This window comes from Pectinophora gossypiella, chromosome 18, assembly GCF_024362695.1.
Source record: "Pectinophora gossypiella chromosome 18, ilPecGoss1.1, whole genome shotgun sequence".
Classification (NCBI taxonomy): Eukaryota; Metazoa; Arthropoda; class Insecta; order Lepidoptera; family Gelechiidae; genus Pectinophora; species Pectinophora gossypiella.
In genome coordinates, this window is record NC_065421.1 from 1,874,995 (window position 1) to 1,899,947 (window position 24,953).

At 40.9% G+C, this 24,953-nt stretch overlaps 2 protein-coding genes across 4 annotated transcripts in view; both read right to left on the reverse strand.

Annotated features, from left to right (window-relative positions):
• Positions 1-3,493: 3,493 nt before the first annotated feature.
• LOC126375303 (RNA-binding protein lark) lies at positions 3,494-7,381 on the reverse strand. 2 transcript variants are annotated; one of them, XR_007567553.1, is made up of 5 exons: positions 7,215-7,381; positions 6,319-7,136; positions 5,872-5,940; positions 3,967-5,272; positions 3,494-3,644 (listed from the first exon to the last, which is right to left on the reverse strand). XR_007567553.1 is itself a non-coding variant. In XM_050022244.1 (4 exons), the coding sequence occupies exons 1-4, from the start codon at positions 7,221-7,223 to the stop codon at positions 3,626-3,628; spliced, it is 915 nt and encodes a 304-aa protein (XP_049878201.1). In that variant the 5' UTR covers positions 7,224-7,380; the 3' UTR covers positions 3,494-3,625. The 2 variants fall into 2 exon arrangements, 1 of the variants encoding a protein (XP_049878201.1); XM_050022244.1 differs by lacking the exon at positions 3,967-5,272 and having other exon boundaries at positions 7,215-7,380.
• Positions 7,382-11,642: 4,261 nt separating this feature from the next.
• LOC126375235 (transcription termination factor 2) overlaps positions 11,643-24,953 on the reverse strand; it is a 37,796-nt gene continuing 24,485 nt past the window's right edge. For both annotated transcript variants that reach the window (XM_050022138.1, XM_050022137.1), the window contains 2 exons: positions 21,057-21,214; positions 11,643-12,165 (listed from right to left, as the gene is read on the reverse strand). In XM_050022138.1, the coding sequence (XP_049878095.1) occupies positions 12,009-12,165; positions 21,057-21,214 (315 nt within the window). In that variant the 3' untranslated portion in view covers positions 11,643-12,008. The remainder of the gene's footprint in view (positions 12,166-21,056; positions 21,215-24,953) is intronic.

The window sequence follows — 24,953 nt, forward strand, 5'->3', positions numbered from 1 at the left end:
CCAGCTGAGACGTAAGATGGCGGGCAGCTTGTTGTTTGTTTAGAGAGCATCGTTAGTTGAGCATCAATTGTTTTCGCGTGGAGACGTGACGCTCAACAACACTAGTTCCTCCGGCTACATGTTGTCAATCATGTACAGTCATGAGCAATATAATGTACCCACTTTAGGACTCTGTCGCACTAACATATTTGACGTTTAGTGAGACTTACAGTTCAATTTGTCAAAAAAGTTAATGTGACATGGTACCAAAGTGTATACATATTAATGCTCGTGACCGTAGTAGATGCGTAGACAGACAACGTTGAGCAACATGTTGCGCACCAAATGTTGCCAAGTGGAAGCGTGGCTTAAATGTACGAATATTGTAGAATACAAAACTACGATATCACTTTTAAAAAACTACAGCAGGTTCAGTTACTGTTAAGGCAATTTACATGTCTCTGAATTGCCACGTACAATGCCATAGAAAAGTTACCACATATTCTTCAAGCGACGAAGCTTGAGCCAGAATAGAGCCGTAGATATTATATTTGCTTTTAAATAATTATACTTATTATAGTGTGACTGCATGTATTATTATATTAAGCCGCACACACTGTAAAAATCTTATGTACTTAATGAATTTACTTGTCAGTTAATGAGCTGGGGGGTTAAAAAGGCCACATCGAAGCAATTCATCTAAGACACTGTCTACAAATGTCAAATAGCAATATTGCTCTTGTAAATGAATTGCTTGAATGTGGCCTTTTTAACCCTCTTGATAACCGATGCTAGTCGACGCGGCCGCGCCTATAGGCTATTTGCGCCAAAGGTTTTAGTTTATATTTCATGTTTTGGCTGAATGCAGCAAAGATGCAATAATTAAATGTAATTTCTGGTAGTTGGAAAACTTGCAACACCGTCCATTTCATATTCATGAATTATTTCGCGCTCGCCACTCTATGTGGCTATCATACATACATAGGTAGGTACATAACCAGTATTGTTAAATTGAATTTAATGAAATTAAATATAACATCTGAATTCTAATTTATTTTTATAAAGCATGTTATTTTAAAGTATTATTAGTTTTAAGTGAGCAGTGTTAAATATTTTTTTAATTATTTATTCGTAATTGACTATAGAGAGCAAAATTTATGTGGCGGAGTGGAGACTAGGCGAACTGTATATTTCCAGAATTGATCTCTAAAATCTTAGAAATATTATTTTACGATTTTGTTGACAATATAGCTGTTTGTAAAACATTTTTCTTTATGTATTTTCTTAATTTTATTTTTGTCTCCGATTCATATTTTTTATTGTAATGGAAATACAAAACTAATTTCACATTGCAGCGTTTAGTAAGCCAGTTTACAGTGTGTTTTGCAAACTTATAGGTATTTTCCCTTCATAAACCTCACTGACTGTGGTAGCCCTGCCAGAGTACCAGTGATAACTAGTAAACCCCCATCTGCTGGATTAAATCTCATGTGAAAATATATTTTAAATAAAGCTAAATAAAAATTGAAGATTGAAATTGGTTTATTTTATTAATCGACCTAAGTATCCTAATTCCTACAAAAAATGTTATTTGTTTGCTCAAGCATCATACGAAAAGCCCGTTGTACCGTAAAGTACTTTTCAGACTCTTTTTTTAAATCTAACCTAACCCTTTTTGGATCTAACCTAACCCTTTTTGGATCTAACCTAACCCTTTTTGGATCTAACCTAACCCTTTTTGGATCTAACCTAACCCTTTTTGGATCTAACCTAACCCTTTTTGGATCTAACCTAACCCTTTTTGGATCTAACCTAACCCTTTTTGGATCTAACCTAACCCTTTTTGGATCTAACCTAACCCTTTTTGGATCTAACCTAACCCTTTTTGGATCTAACCTAACCCTTTTTGGATCTAACCTAACCCTTTTTGGATCTAACCTAACCCTTTTTGGATCTAACCTAACCCTTTTTGGATCTAACCTAACCCTTTTTGGATCTAACCTAACCCTTTTTGGATCTAACCTAACCCTTTTTGGATCTAACCTAACCCTTTTTGGATCTAACCTAACCCTTTTTGGATCTAACCTAACCCTTTTTGGATCTAACCTAACCCTTTTTGGATCTAACCTAACCCTTTTTGGATCTAACCTAACCCTTTTTGGATCTAACCTAACCCTTTTTGGATCTAACCTAAGCCTTTTTGGATCTAACCTAAGCCTTTTTGGATCTAACCTAACCCTTTTTGGATCTAACCTAACCTCTTTTTCGTTTCGTTATTTTAAAAAGGGTTAGGCTGTGTCAAAAAAGCATTGCATGATCCTCAAGCAAACAAACTTATAAACACTACTTAGTTTTATGTAGTAGGAAAGATAATACATAAACAGCCTATATTACGTCCCACTGCTGGGCACAGGCCTCTCCTCTATCAACCGGAGGGGGTATGGAGCATACTCCACCACGCTGCTCCAATGCGGGTTGGTGGAGTAATATTAGGTATATTTCTCCATACTCGTTGGAGAGAACTGGGAAAAGAAAACTCGTTTTTATTAGTTTTATTGTTGAACTAGTTCTATCTGCATTTACATACATACATAAGACCAGGCTTATTTCCCATTGAGGTAAATAAAGACCACGGAATTCCACTTAAATTTTAATCATACACATCTAAATATATAAAAGGAGAAACTGACTGACTGACATATCAACGCACAGCCTAAACGTAGGCACTTGGAATTTGGAAGGGACGTAGCTTAGGTACCGTAGAGGTGCACTAAGAAAGGAATTCCCGAAATTCCCACGGGAACGGGAATTAGCGGGAAAATCCTTTTGTATGAAAAATCTAAATCACATAAGTTAGACGGTTGAAATTTGGCATGCAGGTACCTTAGTAAACTTAAAGGTTAGTTGCAACAGTATATTGCAAAATTCCCACGGGAACGGGAGTTAGCGGGAAAAAACATTTGTATGAAAAAATCTAAACTGTGTGTGGACTTCCACACACACAAAGATTTCTCTATTAAAACACGCCACGCGGACGAAGTCGCGGGCAAAATCTAGTTAATTATATATTTTTTACTATTTTTTTTCCAAATTTTGCATCGGTACACTTGCTGCAGACGGTAGTCCAAGCAGGAATTTTACGTAAATGCAGTAGAAATGTTGCAACTTTTTATACTCTAGTTCGACGACTGAACTAATCACCGCTGGGGACAGGCAGCCCTAGAAGGTACTACTACTGGGAATAATCCATTTCTCGTAAGCAGGGCTAAGATGCGCAACTTGATAAAATTATCGATCGATTTAATAATTTTGTCGAAATTGATAAGTTTGTTTTTTTCCCTATAATACGCGGCACGTGATTTTGTTTGTATTTAGACAGACCGACGACATGACTTATTTAGGTTCACATATTAGCACCAATCGACAATTATATCGTCAGAATAGATAAAATGACAAAATTTTATCACGTTGCGCATGTTATTAGGTAATTGATGTTTTGAAATCAAACAAGAAATACGACACAAAGTATTTTATTTCTCAGTTACAAATATTCAGGGTTGCACATAATATAGAGCGCCTCCATCGGGGCTTTTATTCCACTAATCCTGTGTGAGCCGTCTTCACTAGCCTCACACTGGAGCTGACTTCATCCGGGCGACCAGTCCCTGTTAAACAACAGCATATTAATAACAGGCCTACAACGAGTGGGCAGCCTAGCGTGGTCATCAGTGTCGTGCCAACCTATCACGCCACGTTACACTGGCTTGACACTCCATGCGTTCAACAATCAGCACGTTACATACGAAGACTTCATTGAAAACCGTACTGTTTGTTTTTAAAACCAACGATTATCCGAAGTACGAAAGGTCGTCCTCGTAATAGCAACTGTAGATGTGGTGTCAAGTAGATTCGTTTAATGAAGTTGATTGTGAAGCAGTTGAGACAATCGCATGCCGCCAACGGTTTGCGTCTATGTGCCGTACTTACGATTGCGTTTCGCCGTCTTCAGCCGTCGCCTAACGTATACGTGGTGACATGGAGCAACGTCATAGCATCGAGTATGCATCGCCGCCGGCTACGCTCGTGTCGTGCCGAGTTATGCCGCTCCTAACTATCTGAAAGGACTCGCACGCGCTTTCTTGTGAAAGCCGACGCTTGCACAACGTTAGGCACAAACATTTCGAGAGATGCACAGATTACAGAGCCAGTGTTCGCAACGTATTTACGCCTGTTTGCTTCCATAGGGGCGTAGCGAGAGTAGGAATGTGTATCGGTGACAACGTAATTAGAACCAATTAAAATATTACGAAGTGACTATTATGGGCAAGTACGCAAGACTAGATTATCAGCATATCACCGTTACTTCAACGTTTTGGACGTCCTACCTACTTTGAAGTAGTCTGTAACTGCGTTAATTGACTATATAGCACCGTTTCAATATTAATATATTTTTATTAGCTTACATTGCTACGCCCCTATTCCTAAAACTGTCAGTAATCGCAAGAGCTCTGTAATCCACGTGTGGAACGAGAGTGAGGCGTTCCTGTGGCGCAGCTGACGGCGGCAACCACTACTGGGAACGGGCCCTCGTTATCAAAGTATTCGGACATATTGCGGTCGAGAGACCTCACGTGTCTCAGTCCTGCAATAAAACCATAATGTAGAATAATTTAACATAAGGACCGCAACCACAGAAGCAGTAAGAAGCCAGAGGGGACACTGAGAAAGGCATGCATTGAAGATATATTTAGATATATTTTTAGTACCGAAAAAGGGATGATTAAATTAAAAATGTTCTACCAATGAAGATATTTAATCTAAAAGTAAATTATACAGCATAAATAATACTTTCTAAATTATTTAAAACATGTTCATGTCAGCATTTTATGAAATCGATCTTTATATAAAACTAATCGTAAGACAATATCGGATATATCGCGACCATATTGATCAGCGGGTGAAATGAAAACGTTCCGTTATGATTTATCCTCATTTATTTATTAATTCATAAAATGATTCACATAATTGTATTCGGATGGAGACTTACAATTCTAGCCGCCTTACCATAGTTAATCGACCTAACTGCGTGGTCGGTCGCGGGAGTGCGGAGCGCGAACGGTTCGCAAACGCACGCACGAGTACGAGCCGAGCTCAGAGCCGCCGGAAGACAACGGATGTATAGTGTTGACGTCGCGCGCTACCTACGACACTACCTAGCCGCTTGAGGCGGCGCTAGTAGCGGCGCGGGAGGCCGCCCGGCTCCCTACCGCCGCGCGCCGCGCCGCCGCCGCCGCTACATACAAACACACGTGAGCATGCGCCGCACGAACCTCGCATAGCGAACCCAAGACATCCCGCTTAGCTCATAGTGACCCGACCTCGCTAGCCTCCGCTCGACGAACGAGCCGAGTCGCTTACATTGAACATCATCGAACGCGCCAACACATTGATAAATGTTTTATCTAAGATAACATGGGAGTCATCATACGATTATACACTTATTTATCATCACTATAATCTAAGAGGCGTCCCACAAAGTTGACTATGTGAAAGGCTACACTGAATTGTACGAACTTACAGATACACTTATCATCACCGTTATTAGCAGTCCAAATTAGTAATACAGGTACGGTCCATAATGTTGTAGTTACATATTTCCTTGATTTGGCAGGCGTTGTGACTAAACTATGAATCACTGCTCACAATAATAAATCACTGTTTGTTACTCAATTGCAAACACTGAGTAAATGGACAAGGTAATTAATAATTATGAATAGTATTACATTTTCCTGTTTTAACAACTACATGTACTTTTAGAATGTTATGAGATTATTTTAAGGTCCATTTACACAGCAATTGCATTAGCTGGTATGGATGAATGTTTGGGCTTACCGTCCCATGGGTGGGTACTGCTGAGCATAGGGGTCCCGGTCGTAGCCGGCCGCGGCGCCTCCGCCACGCCTGGAAAATCACACATTCATGTTAGGAAAGTTCTGTAAACCTGATTGGCAGTTTCTATTTTCAACTGTATTTTTGTTTTATAAACTGTTGGTATTCCATGTAATAAATAAATCATTTGCACAAGTTTACCCGCAAACAAGAACATAATAGACAGCGTTTAATATTTGTATTCTCTGCTTGTTAAAAATGAAAATACCACATGCAATAGAATAGTGTGTGTGATTTTAAGGCTACTAAATAGGTAATTTCATTTAGTTGATGAATGACTTAGATTTAAATAAAGTTCAAAAGTTTTCAAATGAACACTATAAATTGTTTATGCAAGACTGCAAGTTCGTTTGTTTGGTATTTAAGAGATTGGAGTCGTTAGATACTTACATGGGTGGAGGTGTCCTTCTGCTGAACATGTCACCATTGCCCATACCAGCAGATCTTGGTGCTGGCCTGTCATATCCTGAAGACATTGGCATAGGGCCTCCTCGCATGGGTGCTCGTCTGTCGTATGTATCCTCAGGGTACATCGGCTGCCTTCTGTCGTCAGCATACATGCCTGACATATCATCTACTGGAGCGGCACCATATCCTCGTCTGTCATCTGGGTACATGGGAGCCGGTGCCGCATACGGGTCGCGTGAGCGGCCGTCCATAAGGGCGAAACCTCGCCGGTCCTCGCCCCCGTATCCGTTGTAGCCGCGGTCGTCGTACCCGCCGGTCATCGTTCGCTGGTCCATGCCGCGGTCGTAGCCGCCGCCGCCCATGCCGTTCCTCATGCCCATGCCACCGCCGCCCATCGGTGGCCCGCGCATGTCTCCACCACGCATGCCCATGGGACGGTCTCGCATGTAGGGCGCGTCGCGGCCGCCGACGGGACCTCCTCGCATGGGCCCGCCACCGCCACCGCGCCGGTCCATGGCGCCTCGCATTCCCCCTCGCATGCCGCCGCGGGGGCCACCGCCGCCGCTGCGCTGTCCGCGCTCCTTAATTCTCCCGCGCTCAACTGATATGACGCCGCCGTTGAAGGTGGTGTTATTCAACGCCCTGATAGCAGCCGAGGCCTGATCTTCTGTTTGCATGTGGACAAAGCCACAACGGTTCATGATGTCGCATTCTGTGACGACGCCAAAGCGTTCAAAGAGTTTACGGAGCTCCTCCGGCTTGGAGCCCTGCGGCAGGCTACCGACGAACACTTTCGTTTGCTGGAACAACGTAATTCATTAGATACCTTGATTATTTTATATCAAGTCAATAAGCATAGTTAAAATTGTTTAACTTACCGGTACCATTATGTTTATTTGTTTAATTTCACTCACTTATGCTATAAAATCACAGCACCGCGCAATATTCGTAACCTCACTCACTGTCAAGAACAAAATGGCGGTGGAAAATTGCAAGACCGCAAGACCGACGCCGACTCCGCGCCGGAATTTATAGTTTTCTAATTTGGGATTGGTCCATCACATCTCCCACCAATATTTCTTATTGTTCTCTATGCCACGTAATACTGAAATACGATTGGTTATTGTCACGTGATGCTATACATATGAACATACAACAACCAATCAGAAAGAAGCTATAGAAAACTCATTTGTTACGTTCAGAAATTAAAATGTGTTGTTTAATTCAAAGTATGCATACATTTCTTTTTATTTGCATTTGAAATAACAATGAGCATAAGAATAAATACAAAAAAACATTAGAATCAAAAATTAATCAGTAATATAATAAATAATCAATATCATAATATTCAAACTTAGGTTTTTTCGTTACAAACTGTCAGCAAATTTTTAAACGAAATATTAGTTTCGAAAGTAGAAAGCGGGAATTATTCGAATCAACTTTTATTTATTTCACTGGACCTGCTTAGCAGACTTTGCAATGCAATAAAACACTTAAAAATATATTCAATAAATCACTATGCTATAAACGTTATTAATTATTAAATCACACTGGGTTTAGTTACATTGGAATAGCAAATAAAATATTCCCCTTGCATGGAATTATCACATAATTTTAAATATTGTTATTACAATTTTTATCAACGTCATCTCAACGAGTCTAAATACACGGTAGCGTTATAAACAGATCTAATTAATTTGTTTACTTCGTTATTTATACAGTTTCTAACAAAACCAGCTAGATTTAAACTGTTAATGTTGCCGCATTCGCTGGGACTGCAGTGGAAGATTTCCAGAAGTCTCGTGGCTATTTTATCCGGGTCGTTGTGGTGGACGGATTTCGGCGATATCCCTTTGGCCCGCTTATACAAATGTTCCGAGGCAAGAGTGAGGTTGAATGACACGATGTCGTTGGTTCGCTTCAGTTCATTTCTCGACATCCGACCCAGTAGATAGCCTAGAAAATAATCGATATAAGCTGTAGCGACACTAGCGACAGATTTACATATATAAATGTACAGTGTATTTTGTGGTGTTTGTGTTTTATAATAGATAAGTTTAGACGTAAGATTTAATATGGGTCTGAGAAGCCTGCAATAAAACTTTATTTATTTTATTTCAGACCGTGTAATACTGATTTTGTCGGACTTTCCGTATGAATGAATTGAGTCGTTTCTAAAGATTTGACGCATGGCGGGAAAACTACGAATGATTACGAATTTTTACGAGTTTATCAAGGTTTTTGATGTGGAGTTTTTCACATTACATTCATTTGTACGCTATTTGTACGAAAGAAAATGAAGATATATGGATTGAGCATTGATTTTTTTCTACTTTAGATAAACTCACATCCATTATGGGGTTGGCAGATCCGTCATTTTTGGTATAGATGTACTTATAAGGATATACATGGCCAGCGCTTGTTTTTCATCACACAAAGTGAGTCAGCAAGACGTCTTCTGCGATATATCCTAAGTTTTAGTGCATCGAGCATAATGCTCGTACAAACAGAATGTCGTCCATTTATCAGCTTTAAGAAAATCTATACGTATTCTGTTGTTTCTTAAAGTTGATTTCATGCCAATTACATTCTGTAGATACTATATTCATTAAGCGATGTAAATTACTACAGTAAGTACATGATATAAAAACAAAATCAATGAGATTCAATTTGTTTGGAATTTTTCTCAGTTTTACAAAACATATACACAACGAAACAACGCATCAGGGAAAAAACGAGTCAAAAATGCTTTCCGTATTTGAATAGCATATCAAAGCAATTAATCTAAAAAAGCAACATTGCTATTTGTCATTTCTTTGCATTGCGCATTTACACTTACTACAATATTGCTTTTTTAAGTGAATTGCTTCAATGTGGCCTTTTTAAACCCTCCTGATCTAATACACAATGTAAGTAAATGAAAACTCACCTCCGAAAACACAAATCAATCCGATAAAGAAAACAATAGTAGCACATAATCGCTTTGTGACCTGCGGGGACGACCCCGTCCACGAGCGGTTTTGCTCAATGGTCATTTTATCACAGAAAAAAAAACAATATTTTATTTTTAAACAAACCGGCGCGGTTTCCAATGCACGTTCAGCCACTGGCCACAACAAATGTTCCCGCGTTCTGCATGCTCCCGTAAAGCGGCCGTGATTCCTATTTTATTTTTAGACAAGTCTCATGTTGTGTCTGCTAACGTCTGTCCATCAGTTTCTCGGCACAACCGCGCGACGGGTTTATGTGGTCGATGTTTTATGGTTTTAGTAGATGTACGAGTGGATTACCCACAGATCACTAAACAGTAATTTAAACATCCTGAAGCAACATTATAAGCAGCAGCGAACGGATATTCTGCGTCGCTAGTTGTCTAATGTGGATAGCACTTTTGTATTGAAAAAAATACGCGTAAAAGGCATTGACAAGACAACGTGTTATTTGATTCTCATGATTTGATTTTATTTGATTGATTGGGATTTTTATTCTTCTAACAAAATAGTATTTAGAAGCCGCTTCCATACTTTCGTAGCTTTCGTGGGATTAGTAAATAATCGCTGAAAGTACAATGTTCTTTATTTTTCTTTGGCCAATGTCTTTTTAGTGATTAGAAGAAAAAAAAGTAGATTTGTCTAAAATAACCACAACTTCATAAACAAATAATCATTTATTATAAACATGTCTTACATAAATATGTCAATGACTAAATTCACCATTATTTATACAATTAATAGCCTATGCATTAAAATCTATATCATAATCTTCTATATTTAAAAGCACAAAAACGTTACATTATAAATATATATATATTTTTTAAATCCGTTGAAAAATAGGCGCGAAAGTGTTAGACCGAAATATCTACAAGTAGTTGCACGGTCGCGTAATTTGCGTACGATCACACATAATAACACAGATGCAACATTCTTGAAAAAAACATAGTCGCGTTTACACTTTTTTTACACACATTCAATTTATCGAACACCCTCGCATACATTCTTCACATTTGCTTTATTTGGGTCCCGTATGTTTAAAATGAAAACCAAGTAGTTTTTTGGACTTCATCGCTAGAATAGTAAATACATATAATCATTCATTCATTAAGTTTTCATCTAATTCCTATCCTAACTCTACACTCTTATTCACAAATCTAAATTTCTTAAAACGACACGTGTAATTTAAAACTATATGGTCGTAAGGCCCAGATGCCTTTTAAAATCCAAATCCCATTGTTTAATTATTGTGTCTGGAAATCCGGGCGTTACGAGGTTATGGCAACACTGAAAATATTTAAGTCTCTTACCTAGGTGATTGGATATCTGCGTTTAATGTTACAAATTACGGCAAATTTCCGACATCGCTTAATCTAAAAAGTAACTCTAACCTCTGTTTCACCACTTACTGATAAACTGTCTGATAAGGTAACTGACAGTGGGGATTTGGTAGCAATTGCCCACTTAATATCTGGCTGCCTACAGCTAGCGAGGAGTGGTTGCAATACCACTGCCACTGCACCACTGTCTACCCCTTTGGGGATATCTGGCCTGCGGCCGAGTTTACACATTCTTTTTTTAGTCTACTCGCCTGAATGGTTTCACGAAACCGGGCCAGTTTACTCCGAACGAAGATCGAAAGGGTAATTTGGTCGTTTCTCACTTGATTATGCTACCTAACCCGACAGAAGGGCTATCGACCGGATAAATTCTGGATAGGCAGTCAAGTGGTGACATCTCCTAACTGGGCTACGACCTGCGCAGCCCTTATGTTCCAGCGACACATAATATACAGGGTGTTAGTGACATCGTAACCAAAACTTTGAGGGATTATTCAGGCCATGATTCTGAATTGATATCAAGTGGAATTTTCCGTCGCCAAAGTATGGAATGGAAAATTTAAAAAAACACAAAAATTTTCATGTTTTTTTTTTATTCAGAATCATGGTCTGAATCATCCCCCTGAGTATTCGTTACGATGTCACTAAGACCCAGTATATCTTATTAGCACTGCACAAGTAAGCATATACGTTGACGACACTACCACACCTCGAGCACTCCATACAAAAATCTCACTCTTAGCGTGAATAGCCTTACCGCGTTAGTGCGAGTGAGACCGACAGTCCGCGCTCCTTATCGGCATAAGGCCATTTAAGATTAAAGTAAGGCCCAGAGGGTGTGAGTTCGGCGCCCGATACGAATTGATGCGGGGCGGACAGTTACCGTTTTTCCTATGACAAAACACTATGCAAGTCATGAGCAATATAAAGTACCCACTCTAAGACTCTGTCGCACTAACATATTTGACAAAATTTGTCAAAAAAGTTAATGTGACATGGTACCAAAGTGTATACATATTAATGCTCGTGACCGTATTGTAGGCGGAGTAAGACATAAATTTCTGCTTGTGCAAATTACCGAAGCAACACGTAAATTCCTACTCGTGCATTTAGTGTTTAGACGGAACTTTATAAGTTTACACTAAAGAATATACACCCATTCATACATTTATAAGTCTCCATACACAGAGGCGTTACTAGAAGCACTCAGGAGCGGGAACTGTTTTTTTTTTTTAAATACGAATCTACATACAAATTTAGAATATTACAAAAACCCCCGCCTCTAGAACGCACACGGCCTCTGTGTGACTTTAAAAAATATTTTATAAATCATTTAAACACGTCACTGCTGTCCCATATTAAACAGCACTTTAAGGTCCTCGATGGTAAGCTTGCTGGCGTTGGTGTTCCGTGCTCCGGTGAGCACGTTCTCCGCCAGCTCGAGCTTGGCTTGCTGCAGCTTCCGGATACTCTGCTCCACTGTTTCCACGCACATGAATCTGTGGACAAAACAAATATATCATCATCATCATCACCAGCCCATTAACGTCCCCTCTGCTGGGGCACGGGCCTTCCATATGGATGGATAGGGAGATCGGGCCTTAAACCACCACGCGGGCCCAGTGCGGATTGGTGGTTATTAACGACTGCTAATGCAGCCGGGACCAACGGCTTAACGTGCCTTCCGAAGCACGGAGGAGCTCGAGATGAAAACTTTTTTTTTGTGGTCACCCATCCTATGACCGGCCTTTGCGAAAGTTGCTTAACTTCAACAATCGCAGACCGAGCGCGTTACAAATATATAAAATCACTAATTTAAGCGCCACGCTCTTGTGGGTATAGCATTCTCCATTCTTGTCTATCAAAGGCCAATTCTTTCACTTCCCTATAAGACACGACGTTCGCCTTCTCTTTGGTCTGTTCCATGTAAGCTCTTCTTGGTCTTCCGTTTCTTCTCTTTCTTTGTAGCTTCCCTTCTATGTCTTTAATAAATTCGTGTCCAATCATCTTGTCTGTTTTGTTCTCAATAACTCTCAAGATTTGTCTCTTTTGCCAAAGTCAGTCACTAATTTATTAAAAACACCATAGAAGGGAAGTTACAAGGAAAGAGAGGAAAGGGAAGACCAAGAAGAGCTTACATGGAACTTTTTTTACTAAAAAGAAACTGCTGGTGCACTTCTTAAATTTATTATTACTTAAAGAATAATGAATGAATGAATGATGTCCTTAGAAAAGGTTCAATACGATCTACTCTACTGTGAACCGGCGTGCGTGTATGAAGCGATTGATGAATGTGGAAGAAGCAAGAGAAGTGCGTCAGGATCGAAGCAAATGGAATTTTATAGTCTCTGCTTACCCCGGTGGGAAATAGGCGTGAGTTTATGTATGTATGTTAAAGAATAATGATGAAGAATAATAGGATTAAGAAAGCGGTATATAAAGCGAAGGTTGGTGGTACGGCTGGCAGAGGAAGACCTAGAAGGACGTTATGTGTGTATATATGTATAAAGAATACGTCACTTTTTTCTTCGTTTAAAACTAACCTAAAATCGAATCTTTAAACAAGATATGTTACAAAATATGACAGATGTGGTATTTGAGACAAATTTGTTTTAAAAACTTTGACACATTTAGTAATGGCGGTCGCCAGTCTGTCATGTTTCCATTTCATTTGGCAGCCATCCAGATCGTAATAGGTCATTGTCCAAGGGTGCCCATGTTTGCGACCTTGAAACATTACAATGCAATTGTTTTAAGTTTACGCGGTTATTGTCATTAAAAACACATAATAACGAGTTCTTACCACATTTAAATCAGGGAAATATCCGTCAGGGAAATAGGGAGTTCAGATGGTTCCGAACATTCCGTTACATAAACAACACAGATAGTACAGGTAAGCTTATCTCTAAACAAAGAGGTTTCTTCCAGCTAACCTACGTGACAAGAGAGACATTCAACGTATAATATTATATAGATACATACGCGTACAAATTATTTAGAAATTACTTATACTAATATAAAACAAAATGTTAACCTAAACCTACAAACCAAATTTAAATACATTATGTATAATATATACATAAACTGCCTATATACGTCCCACTGCTGGGCACAGGCCTCCCCTCAATCAACCGGAGGGGGTATGGAGCATACTCCACCACGCTGCTCCACTGCGGGTTGGTGGAGGTGTTTATGTATAATATATATTCTATAAATATATAAACATATTATATACTTTCTATATTGGTTTATAAATATACACATTGGTGCTAATTCCTGTAAAAACCATCTAATTTTATTTTAAGTTATATCTGTCATTTTCTTATCCGCCGAAAAGGAAAGGGACGGGTAATCGACAAGCATAAAATTTATGGAACACACGTCAATTTTAAGCACAAATCTAAACCAACCGTCTAAAAATTTTACATCCGTCAATAACCCGACACAGTTAAGTAGACAGCACGTCAAACAGATTGCATACCAGCGACGTACCTTTTGATTCGCCCGGGTTATTCATTTATTTACTCATTCTTCCTAAAATTAAGAGCTGTGAATCATCCGTCCCTTTCCTTTTCGACGGATATGAAAATGACGGACTTAAAATAAAATTAGGCGGTGTCTGCAGGAATCGGGGCCATTATATACAATACATATACCTAAATAAATAAGTAAATGCATACAAATACGACTAATGCAACATGTTACTCGTTATAATCTGACAGCCTTCAAGGCTAGAGTGAATAGGCATTTGCTAAGCGTAATCCACTCTAGACCACATCTCCATTTACCATCAGGTGAGATTATGGTCGCGAACTATAATTATTTAATAAAAAAATATATTTCATGATGTGTTCGACCATTTCAAGAAATGATCAATTCTAAGATCTGGCCACGACATATACCGTCTAGCAGACTCCAAGAATCCAGTTTGTACTGGCCGCCTGCCTAGGGCTATGAATTCCGAACACGATGGGAATATTAGACATCAAAGTAAAACGGAAACTATTAAAATAACGCGCGTGTGGAAAGATTTACCGCGCTATTTTCACAGCTAGTAATATTGACTGTTTAATAAACATGACATAAAGTCTATATACGTCCCACTGCTGGTCACAAGCCTCCCCACAATCAACCGGAGGGGGTACGGAGCATACTCCATCACGCTGCTCCACTGCAGGTTGATGTTCCACTCCATAGCTGGAGCCAACTGCTTAAGTTCCCTACAAAGTACGGAATCACCTTACTTTTTCAGACAATCAGGTGACTCAAGCCTGCAATGTCATTACCAAACAAAGGACAGTCTCACAAAGTGATTTCGACAATGTCCCCATCGGGGATCGAACCTGGACCTCCAGATCGTGTGCATACCGCTCTAACCACTAAACCAAGGAGGCTGCTGTTACATTTATTTCGAATATTTATAACAACATAAATATTTATGTCCTCCACCAACCCGCAGTGGAGCAGCGTGGTGGAGTATGCTCCGTACCCTCCCCGGTTGATTGAGAGGAGGCCTGTGCCCAGCAGTGGGACGTATATAGGCTATTTATGTAAATATTTATAAAGAATATTTCGCATGTTATACAAAGTTTATTTCGAAAGTTATCTTTGACTCGTAATAATGAAGATAAAGAAATGCTATTGTCATATCCACCTGCAAAAATTTGGCAACACCGCGAGTGTGTTGGAACAATGCGTAGATAACGAACTTTTGGAGCAAGCCTGCAGCGACGCCAAATGGAGTGCATGGACGGATTCAGGAGGAGTGGGGGTCATTGGAGGAGCTCGGTGGCGCAGCGGTTAACGCGCTCGGTCTGCGCTTGTTGAAGTTAAGCAACTTTCGCAAAGGCCGGTCATAGGATGAGTGACCACAAAAAAAAAGTTTTCATCTCGAGCTCCACCGTGCTTCGGAAGGCACGTTACGCCGTTAGTCCCGGCTGCATTAGCAGTCGTTAATAACCATCAATCCGCACTGGGCCCGCTTATGGTTTAAGGCCCGATCTCCCTATCTATCCATAGGGAAGGCCCGTGCCCCAGCAATGGGGACGTTAATGGGCTGATGATGATGATGATGGGGGTCATTGGGCGACAGGTTGGGTCACAGGTGGCTAGTGCAATTTTATCTAATTCTCTACGTAGATATGTTCTCTGCGTCCTGCAGCGCTAACATGCGCAAGTTGATTCAGAAGCACGGATCGTCTTTCTTTCGGACAATCAGGTAATAGGCCTGTTATGTCCTACCAAACTAGGGATCACAAGGTGATTTTTGTGATACGTCCCCATCGGGATTCGAATCTAGGACATCCAGATCGTGAGCTCAACGCTCAACCACTGGATTACGGAGGCCGTTACTGGTGAGTGACGCCCCCAGACATAAAAGCTGGATCCGCTCCTGATGGCGTGAGATATTTTGTCAAATAGTTGGCACAGACGGTCGGGGCAATTTGCTTCCAGAATACATCGGTACAGTCAACAGACACACGTAGACAGTGTGGCAGATCCATGGTTTAAATGGTTCGGAATGCATAAAAGTGGAAATTAATGTTATTAGCACCACACCATGGAATAAAGAATAATAATGGCCCCGATTCCTGCAGACACCATATAATTTTATTTTAAGTTATACCCGTCATTTTCTTATCCGCCGAAAAGGAAAGGGACGGATGATTGTCAACAAGTTGATTTTAAAAGGAATGAACAACCCGTGCGAATAAAATAGGCATCTCCCTGGTATGCAATCCGTTTGACATGCTGTCTACTTAATTCTGTCGGATTATTGGCCGATGTAAAATTTTAGACGGTTGTTTTAGATTTCTGCTTAAAATTGACGTGTATTTCATAAATTTTATGCCTGTCGATTACCCGTCCCTTTCTTTTTCAACGGATGAGAAAATGACAGGTATAATTGAAAATTAAATTGGATGGCGTCTGCAAGAATTAGAGCCACTGCGTATGTGTGCACACGTGACTGACTGATGTATGACTGTGTGTGTGGGCAAAATACTGTGGAGACTGATATCGGCACACGGAAATGGCGGTGGATTGGTCATGTCCTTAGACGACCTGTGGAACACCCGGACGAGCTCTGTCCTGGGGGCTAAAATGGCCACATCGAAGCAATTCATCTAAGAAAGCAAAATTGCTATTTGACATTTGTCTGCATTGCGCACATACTTTTATATGCGCAAATGTCAAATTGCAATATTGCTTCGATGTGGCCTTTCTAACACACCTGGCGTGCGCGTGGGGGCGCAAGGAGGCGGCCCAAAGAGACCTGGCGACGCTCAGTTGAACGGGAATTAAAAACTCCCGACATGTCCTGGGAGCAAGCTACATGGCTGCAAAAAATCCGCGGAGGAGTGGAAATCTGTTATTCAAGCCCTACATCACAACAGGTGATAAAGATTAGAAGAAGATACTGTGTATAGAACGGTAGATGTGGTAGCCAAGTAGGTTCGAATCCCAGCACCGGCCAAACCAATGAATTTCGAATGCATGTTTGGATCTTAAATGATTATCACGTGTTCAGCGGTAAAGGAAAACATGAGGCAATCCACATTCCCGAGAAATGCGTTCCGGAGGTATGTGACCTAACCTGTATTGGGCTGGTTTTTCCTTGGTTGGAAGGTCAGACAGCAAGTCACTTCTTTAAAAAACCGGATCTGTCAAATCTTCAAGTTAGGTAAGCGGAACGCCCCGCACCTATTCATATCGGGCGCCGAAATATTTACCTTACCCACTCTGGGTCTTATTTTAGTCTAACTAGCCGTATGCCTCTAAGGAGTAAGGGAGCGCGCGCCGATTGTCTGTTTCGCTCACACTTAAGCGGCTCACACGGTGAGATTGAGATTTGTGTAGAATTTTGACCTGCTACACCGCTAACGTGTCTCGAGACATCGGCGTAACATAGCGGATGCTGAAAAACGCTTCGTCGATGGACATATCACGCATCACGGGATATCCGGCTGACGTGACGCGACGTCACGTGACGTTTATTAAGAAGAAGACATTTATTAGGCCTATTACATTTAAAAAAAAAGAGTAGTAAAAATGTAGCCACGATAACTCTACACCGACTAGTGCACGGCTCTTGTAGTGTATTGATATTGCTATTTTGTCCGGCCAAGTAGTTAATGCCATCTGCGGCATATCTACAATAAGTCACGTCAAAAATAAATATATATTGCTATCCTTGTCTCGGGCGCATACGTCATCTGAATACAGAGCAAGACAAACAGTCAGTCAATGCAGGACGGTCTGTCTGTACAGAGTGATGGTGTGTTGGCGAGCCAAACCATGGCAGTATACAAAAGGTGTACTCTACAGCTCTCATATTGGGTAGTTTCCTAGGTCAAAGACGAATTATAAAATTATGATTACTAAATAAAGACAGATTTAAACTGGCGAAAATAATTTTATTTTTATATTTAACTTATTTATGGATTTTAATAAAGAAAAACGCAATAATAAGTCCGACGTTTTCTCACGTTTTCCTATGACGTCAGTGTGCTTTTTCATACAAAAAAGCACACTGCGTTACGTCTGTGTTGTGTTTTTTCCATAGTAATTTCGCGTTTTGACGTTTAGTAAAAAGTAACTGATTTGACTAGTTGGAAACTTTACTGACACCGTGAATGAATACACGCGTCTCTACACTGAAACACGAAGCTTACGTGTCATAACATAACTCAGCGTCACGCTTCTATCCCCGAAAGGGGTAGGCAGAGGTGTATACAACCATTCCTCGCTATGTTTCAGTCCCATGTAACAGGAGCGAGCCCATTACCATTGACCGAGCACAAATCCTGGAAACCACGTGATATCAATAGGCTAGTACAGAATAGGGTAGGCCAGACCGTACCATATTTTTTTTTTTTTGACGTGACTTATTGTAGATTTGCCGCAGATGGCATTAACTACTTGACCGGAACCGTACCATATCTAATTAGTCTTCTTCTATCGAGTGGGTTGTGAGATAAATTACCAACCTCATCAAACTTGGTGTCAGGGTTATTATGGAAAAAAAAAGCCGTCTGACTTATTATTATTATTGACCCGCCAAAGGGCCAATAACCAAACTGATTAGTTGAAAGGTTATTTCTTAAATGTAACCATCGATTCGGAATCAATGTAGATATGTGATATTGCTCATGTAACGAGTACACGCTCACATCAATAACCATAGGACCAACGTGTTAACGTGCCTTCCGAAGCACGGACCATTTTACTTTCGGACGATCCGATGATCATCATGTAATGTCCAAACCAAAAAGGGGTCACAAACTGAATTTTGTGATATGTCCCCACCGGGATTCGAACCTGGGACCTCTGGATCGTGAATGCTCATCTACTGGACCATAGAGGTCGTTTACGTCTACAGTACTAATGGTAAACGCATATCCCAGTAGTAAATATCATCCCTCAAGATTATTCCGTTTTTCACAAGGTCCGCTTACCTAACCTGAAGATTTGACAGGTCCGGTTTTTTTCAGGAGCGACTGCCTGTCTAACCTTCCAACCCGAAGGGAAATCCAGCCCAATACTGGTTAGGTCACATACCTCCGAAAATGCATTTCGTGGGTATGTGGGTTTCCTCACGATGTTTTCCATCACCGCTGAGCACGTGATAATCATTTATGATCCAAACATGAATTCGAAAACAAATTCGACAGTCATTGGTTTAGGCCTGTGCTGGATTCGAACCTGCGATCTCAAAGTATGTTTGCATGTCGATTGAATAGGCAGGCCCAATGCATATCCCAGTAGTACAAATACAGGGTGTTAGTGACATCGTAACGAAAACTTTGAAGCATGATTCAGGCCATGATTCCGAGATGACGTCAAGTGGAATCTTCGGTCGTAAAAGTATGTAACTGAAAATAATTAATAAAAACACAAAAAAATTCATGAATTTTCCGACAGTAAATTCCACATGATATCAACTCAGAATCATGGTCTGAACCACCCCCCTCAGTATTCGTTACGATGTCACTAACACCCTGTATATTTCGATCTCTAATTCAAATTGATGATTATGTGCAAATCTGAGAAACATTAAAAATAATCGTGAGTTACAGTCGCGGAATCTGTTAACACGACGTTATACGACTAATAATGTCAACTTCTAAGAATCGTTGACTGAGCGAGATGATACTTTCTTGGAGACATGACAAACAAGTGAGCAACCTGTTATTTCAGTAAATTAGTGCTGAATGAATTGACAGCCTCCGTGGTCTAGTGTTTTTTTTTTTTCCCCTTGTATCCCTGCCGCACAGGATAGGCAGGGACTTTTTGTAACTACATACATAGCTTATTTCTGCTGGTGACTTATATAACTATTTGCCCAATAGGGCCCTACACTGGCACACATTCATTCTTGTCCTCTATTACCATTCTAGGTCTAGTGGTTAGAGCGTTAGGCTCACGATCCGGGTTCGATTCCCGATGGGGACATTGTCGAAATCACTTTGTGAGACTGTCTTTTGTTTGGTAAGGACTTTTCAGGTTTGAATCACCTGATTGTCCGAAAAAGTAAGATGATTCCGTGCTTCGGAGGGCAAGTTAAGCCGTTGGTCCCGGCTATTAGACGTAAAACACCTCCACCAATCCGCATTGGAGCAGCGTGGTGGAGTATGTTCCATACCCCCTCCGGTTGATTGAGGGGAGGCCTGTGCCCAGCAGTGCGACGTATATAGGCTGTTTATGTATGTAGTGCTGAATGAATAACTCTGTGTATTTTTCAAGAATCACCAGGCAAGATTGGGGACATACCGTCGCGTTATTAAGAAAACCAAGCACGCGCCTTTTAAAAAACACTTTATGTGATTATCTTCAAGAAAACCTAGATTTTATTCAATGAATTTCGCATCTGGTAAAAACTGAGACCACAAATTTTAACCTGGATTGAAACTAGCTTGTTTATTGAACGGTTTTATTAACAAAAGTCGGCCTCCGTGGTCCAATGGTTGAGCGTTGGGCTCACGATCCAGAGATCCCGGGTTCGAACCCCGGACATATCACAAAAAACATTTTGTGATCCTAGTTTGATTAGGACATTACAGGCTGAACACCTGATTGTCCAAAAAGTAAGATGATCCGTGCTTCGGAAGGCACGTTAAGCCGTTGGTCCCGGTTACTACTTACTGATGTAAGTAAGTGTCGTTACATGAGTTTTGGCGGCTCAATATTAACCCTGAGGGTTGATGAGGTTGGTAATTCACCTCACATTCAATCAGGTTATCAGCCTGTAATGTCCTATAACCAAACTAGGGATCACAAAGTGATTTTCCTGATGTGTCCCCACCGGGATTTGAACCCGGCACCTCCGGATTGTGAGCGCAACGCTCAACCACAGGACCACGGAGGCCGTTGTAGTATTAGTGATCAATACCTGTATATGTGCACGGGCTTGGCCTGGCCGACGCGGTAGATGCGGTCCTGCGCCTGCTCCTCCAGCTGCGGGTTCCAGTGCGGGTCCAGCAGCAGCAGGTGGTTGGCGCCGCACAGGTTCAGCCCCACGCCGCCCGCGCACAGCGACAGCAGCATCACCTACAGTCAACAAAATGCTACAAACACACACACAATAACACAGTTACAATAAACAATACAGACAATACAATAAAAAAATATAAAAAAAATAATAATAATATAAAATAATAATAATAATATATAATAGATAACACAGTTGGCTCGGAAGCCGGAACTGTACCTCGAAAAATCATTCATCAATGTATTTGTTTGCCGAAAGTTGTATACAACACGACATGATTATATGGGTAATTCTTAAATACACTTCTCATCAAAAAAATCGAAACACCTTGCAAGTTTACGTTTTGTCAGGATTATCAGAAAAATGTGTACATTTAGGAATAAATGTTAAATGTCGTTTAATAGTGAGTAATATGAGCTTATCAAATCTTAATGTTAATGTTCTAAATTTAAATGAATTTTTCATAGGTTTCGTATTTTGTTAAATGAGTCATTTTTATTCCGTATGGAGTATAAAGGAAATGGATAAAACAACACACGTAAATGAAAAAAAAAAGCTAAAAAACGATATTTAATAACTTGTATTCCCTCCCCGAGCTCTAATTACTGCTTCCATACGGTTCTTCATCGATCGGATGAGAGTCACGATCACATGCTGTGGTATATTGTCCCATTCCTCTTGGATTGCATCTTGCAGCTGGCTAAGTGTTTCTGGGGCAGGATCTCTTGCTCGAATTCGTCTCTTTAATTCATCCCACAGATGTTCAATGGGATTCATGTCCGGGCTTCTTGCTGGCCATTCCTTAATAGAGATATCGACTTCGTTAAGATAATCTCGTACGACGCCCGCGGTGTGAGCCCTAGCATTGTCGTGCATGAATATGAAGCCGTTGCCAATAAAATGTGCATAGGGCATCACATGAGGCTCGAGACACTCTTCGACGTACCGATGACAGTTTAGTGCAGGCAGACGTGGCCCAGACACGAAAGCAAGCTCTGTCTTACCGTCGGCGCTGATTCCTCCCCAAACCGTCCACGAACCGCCACCATAGCTGACCTTTTCTTCAATGCAGCATTGTGCATAGCGTTCTCCGTCTCTTCTGTAGACCTTGTTCCTTCCGTCGTTACCATACAGCATAATTTTACACTCATCAGAAAAGAGGACTTTGCTCCACTGTAGGTATGACCAATTTAGGTGCTCACGTGCAAAGTTAAGGCGCGCTCTTCGATGGTCTGCAGTTAATTTCGGCCCATTTGCTGGCTTATGCGGTACCAGTCCACGATCCTTCAACCTTCTTCTAATTGTAGAGTCACTTACAGCCACCCTTCGTACAACACGAAGCCGCTGCTGCAGTTGAAAAGCGTTAAGGCGTCGATTTCTTAAAGAAGTTGTTACAATAAATCGATCATCTCGCTCAGAAGTGACCCGATTCCTGCCAGATCCTGAACGGCGCGTGAACAAACCAGTCTCCCGATAACGTTTATAGACTCTATGAACAGATGACAGGCTTAGATGCAGTCTTGCAGCCACAACACGCTGACTAAGGCCAGAATCCAGCAATGCCACAACTTGGGCGGCTTCTGTGGGCGAAGTATCCATACGTTTTAGAAAAAAAACCTTTTTTCAGACGTCCCAAAGTCACAGTATTGAAATAAAAAACAAAAAGTTTAAGGATAGGCGCCAATTTTTAGTTTTTAAACGCTAAATGTACTCCAACCCTAAACACACATTTGTCTCAAAACAGTGATTCATTTCGTTTATAAGATAAACAAATGAAATTCTAATTTTGAATTTAGAATTTTCGCTTATTACTGTAATGGCCAAACTGCCAGCTATACATTTATGTATTTTTTTTCATCGTATGAATTCTTTTTTGTGTTAAATTCGGACAGAAACAATGAAAACGGAAGTGTTTCGATTTTTTTGATGAGAAGTGTAGTTTGCAGAGAACCCAAAAAAAATTAAAATATGTTTTTATGAGTTTTTATGATGCAAATCAAAAGTTTATGTCAAAAGCATATTTTGGATGCATATGGACAAGCTTAATACCCTCAGGAATATTAAAAAACAAGGGTAGAAAAACACGGTTGTGACATTTGTGCCTCGGTCGTGACATCACTAAACATGGCTGTGACACAATACGACATGGATGTGACTGTTTTGCATTTTTCATTGTAACTGTTGCTGTTATTTTTTTTGTCATCTTAGTTTTTTGTCTCAATTGATTGGAGCAATTAGGCAGTAAGCAAACACTGAATTGGTTTAATCAAAAGTATTTATTTGGTAATCTTCTTTCTGATTATGTGATACTTAACTAAATCACAATAATTGAGATCGCGTCATAAAAAAGTTAGGAAACAAAAACCTTTATACTTATTGTACATTTGCCGCAAATGGCATTATCTACTTGGCCGGACAAATGGGGAGCGCTGAAGACTCTCACCCGGTACAACTTTTAAGGCAACAGGCCTGAGGGTGCCCAGTTGGGCGGGGTCAGTATCGGGGGTGCCCACCTCGGCTCAGAGCGTCGTGTGAGAAGAAAAATATTTGAAAGAGTTAATCCATCCTAGAGGGTCGATAGCGATAAGCGCTGATTGAGGGAAGTCGTCGACCACGCCGGCGGGGTCAGTATCGGGGTCCTGAAGTGTTTGGTGTCGCGAGCTGATTGGCTGCCTCTATGGCTAGAGTTATCGGGTCGTCGGGATCGTATATTACGTCCTTCGGACGCCGATACTTTTCATGAGGTAATGATCGGACGGATGCAAGTCGTGTAGATTTTCACCTTATTCCTAAGGGACAATTTACTACGCTTGTTAAGGAGACAATGAAGACTGCCCATTACAAACGCGGCGCGATCGCGCACACGTTTGATATGGGCCTTAAACGTAAGACTTCTATTTAAGACTACGCCGAGATATTTGACTTACTCCTCCCAAGGGATCGGCTTGCCAAACATCTTCATGACTTTAAGTTGACGGCGTGACCGTGGCGTGTTATAATAGCTTTTTGAAAAGTACACCGCTGCATTTTTCTCCGGGTTTACCTCGATTCTCCATTTGCGAAACCACTTGCCCAAGGCATTGGCCGCGCGTTGGAGAATTCCGGTCATCATAACTTGATCACGGCACGAAGAATAGATGGCTATATCATCCGCAAAAAAAGCTAGTTAGGTGTTAGGGGATTTGGGAATGTCACTAGTATACAAGGAAAATAGTAAAGGGGAGAGGACGGAGTTTTGTGGGACTCCGCCATGTATCGGGTGCGGTGACGAGAGCGTCCCTTCCACGCGGTAGCGAAAGGTTCGATTTGAGAGGAAGTCTCGTATGATGTGCACGAGACGGTCTGGCACTCCCAGTGAATAAAGCTTGTAGATCAAGCCGTTGTGCCAGACTTTGTCATACGCTTTCGCCACAGCGAAGAACAGCGCTCCCATAGCGACAGGTTTTTTAAGTTTAACCTACTAGAGATATGTTCAATAATACGATGCACTTGTTGAACGCAGGAGTGTTTGGTTCTAAAACCAAACTGCTCTAGTGGAATAAGACTATTGTATTCGGCGTAGTCCCGTAATCTAGCAAATATGAGCCGCTCATAAATCTTCCCCATGGTATTGAGGAGACTTATGGGGCGGTAACTTGAAGGTTCGTTTTTAGGTTTCCCAGGCTTTGGTATACCAATTATAATTGCTTCTTTCCACTGCTGTGGAAAGACGCAGTTGATCATGGCGACGTTGAATATTGCCGTTAGTAAACAGATGAGGGGAGCACCGAAGTTTTTAAGGACACGATTCGTGATACC

Bases quoted from the DNA above. Each gene is read 5' to 3' on its own strand.
- LOC126375303 (XM_050022244.1), bottom strand. The intron at 5,941-6,318 runs GTAAGTATCTAA...GTGATTTTCCAG, and splicing joins AGAAGGACACCTCCACCCAT to GCGTGGCGGAGGCGCCGCGG.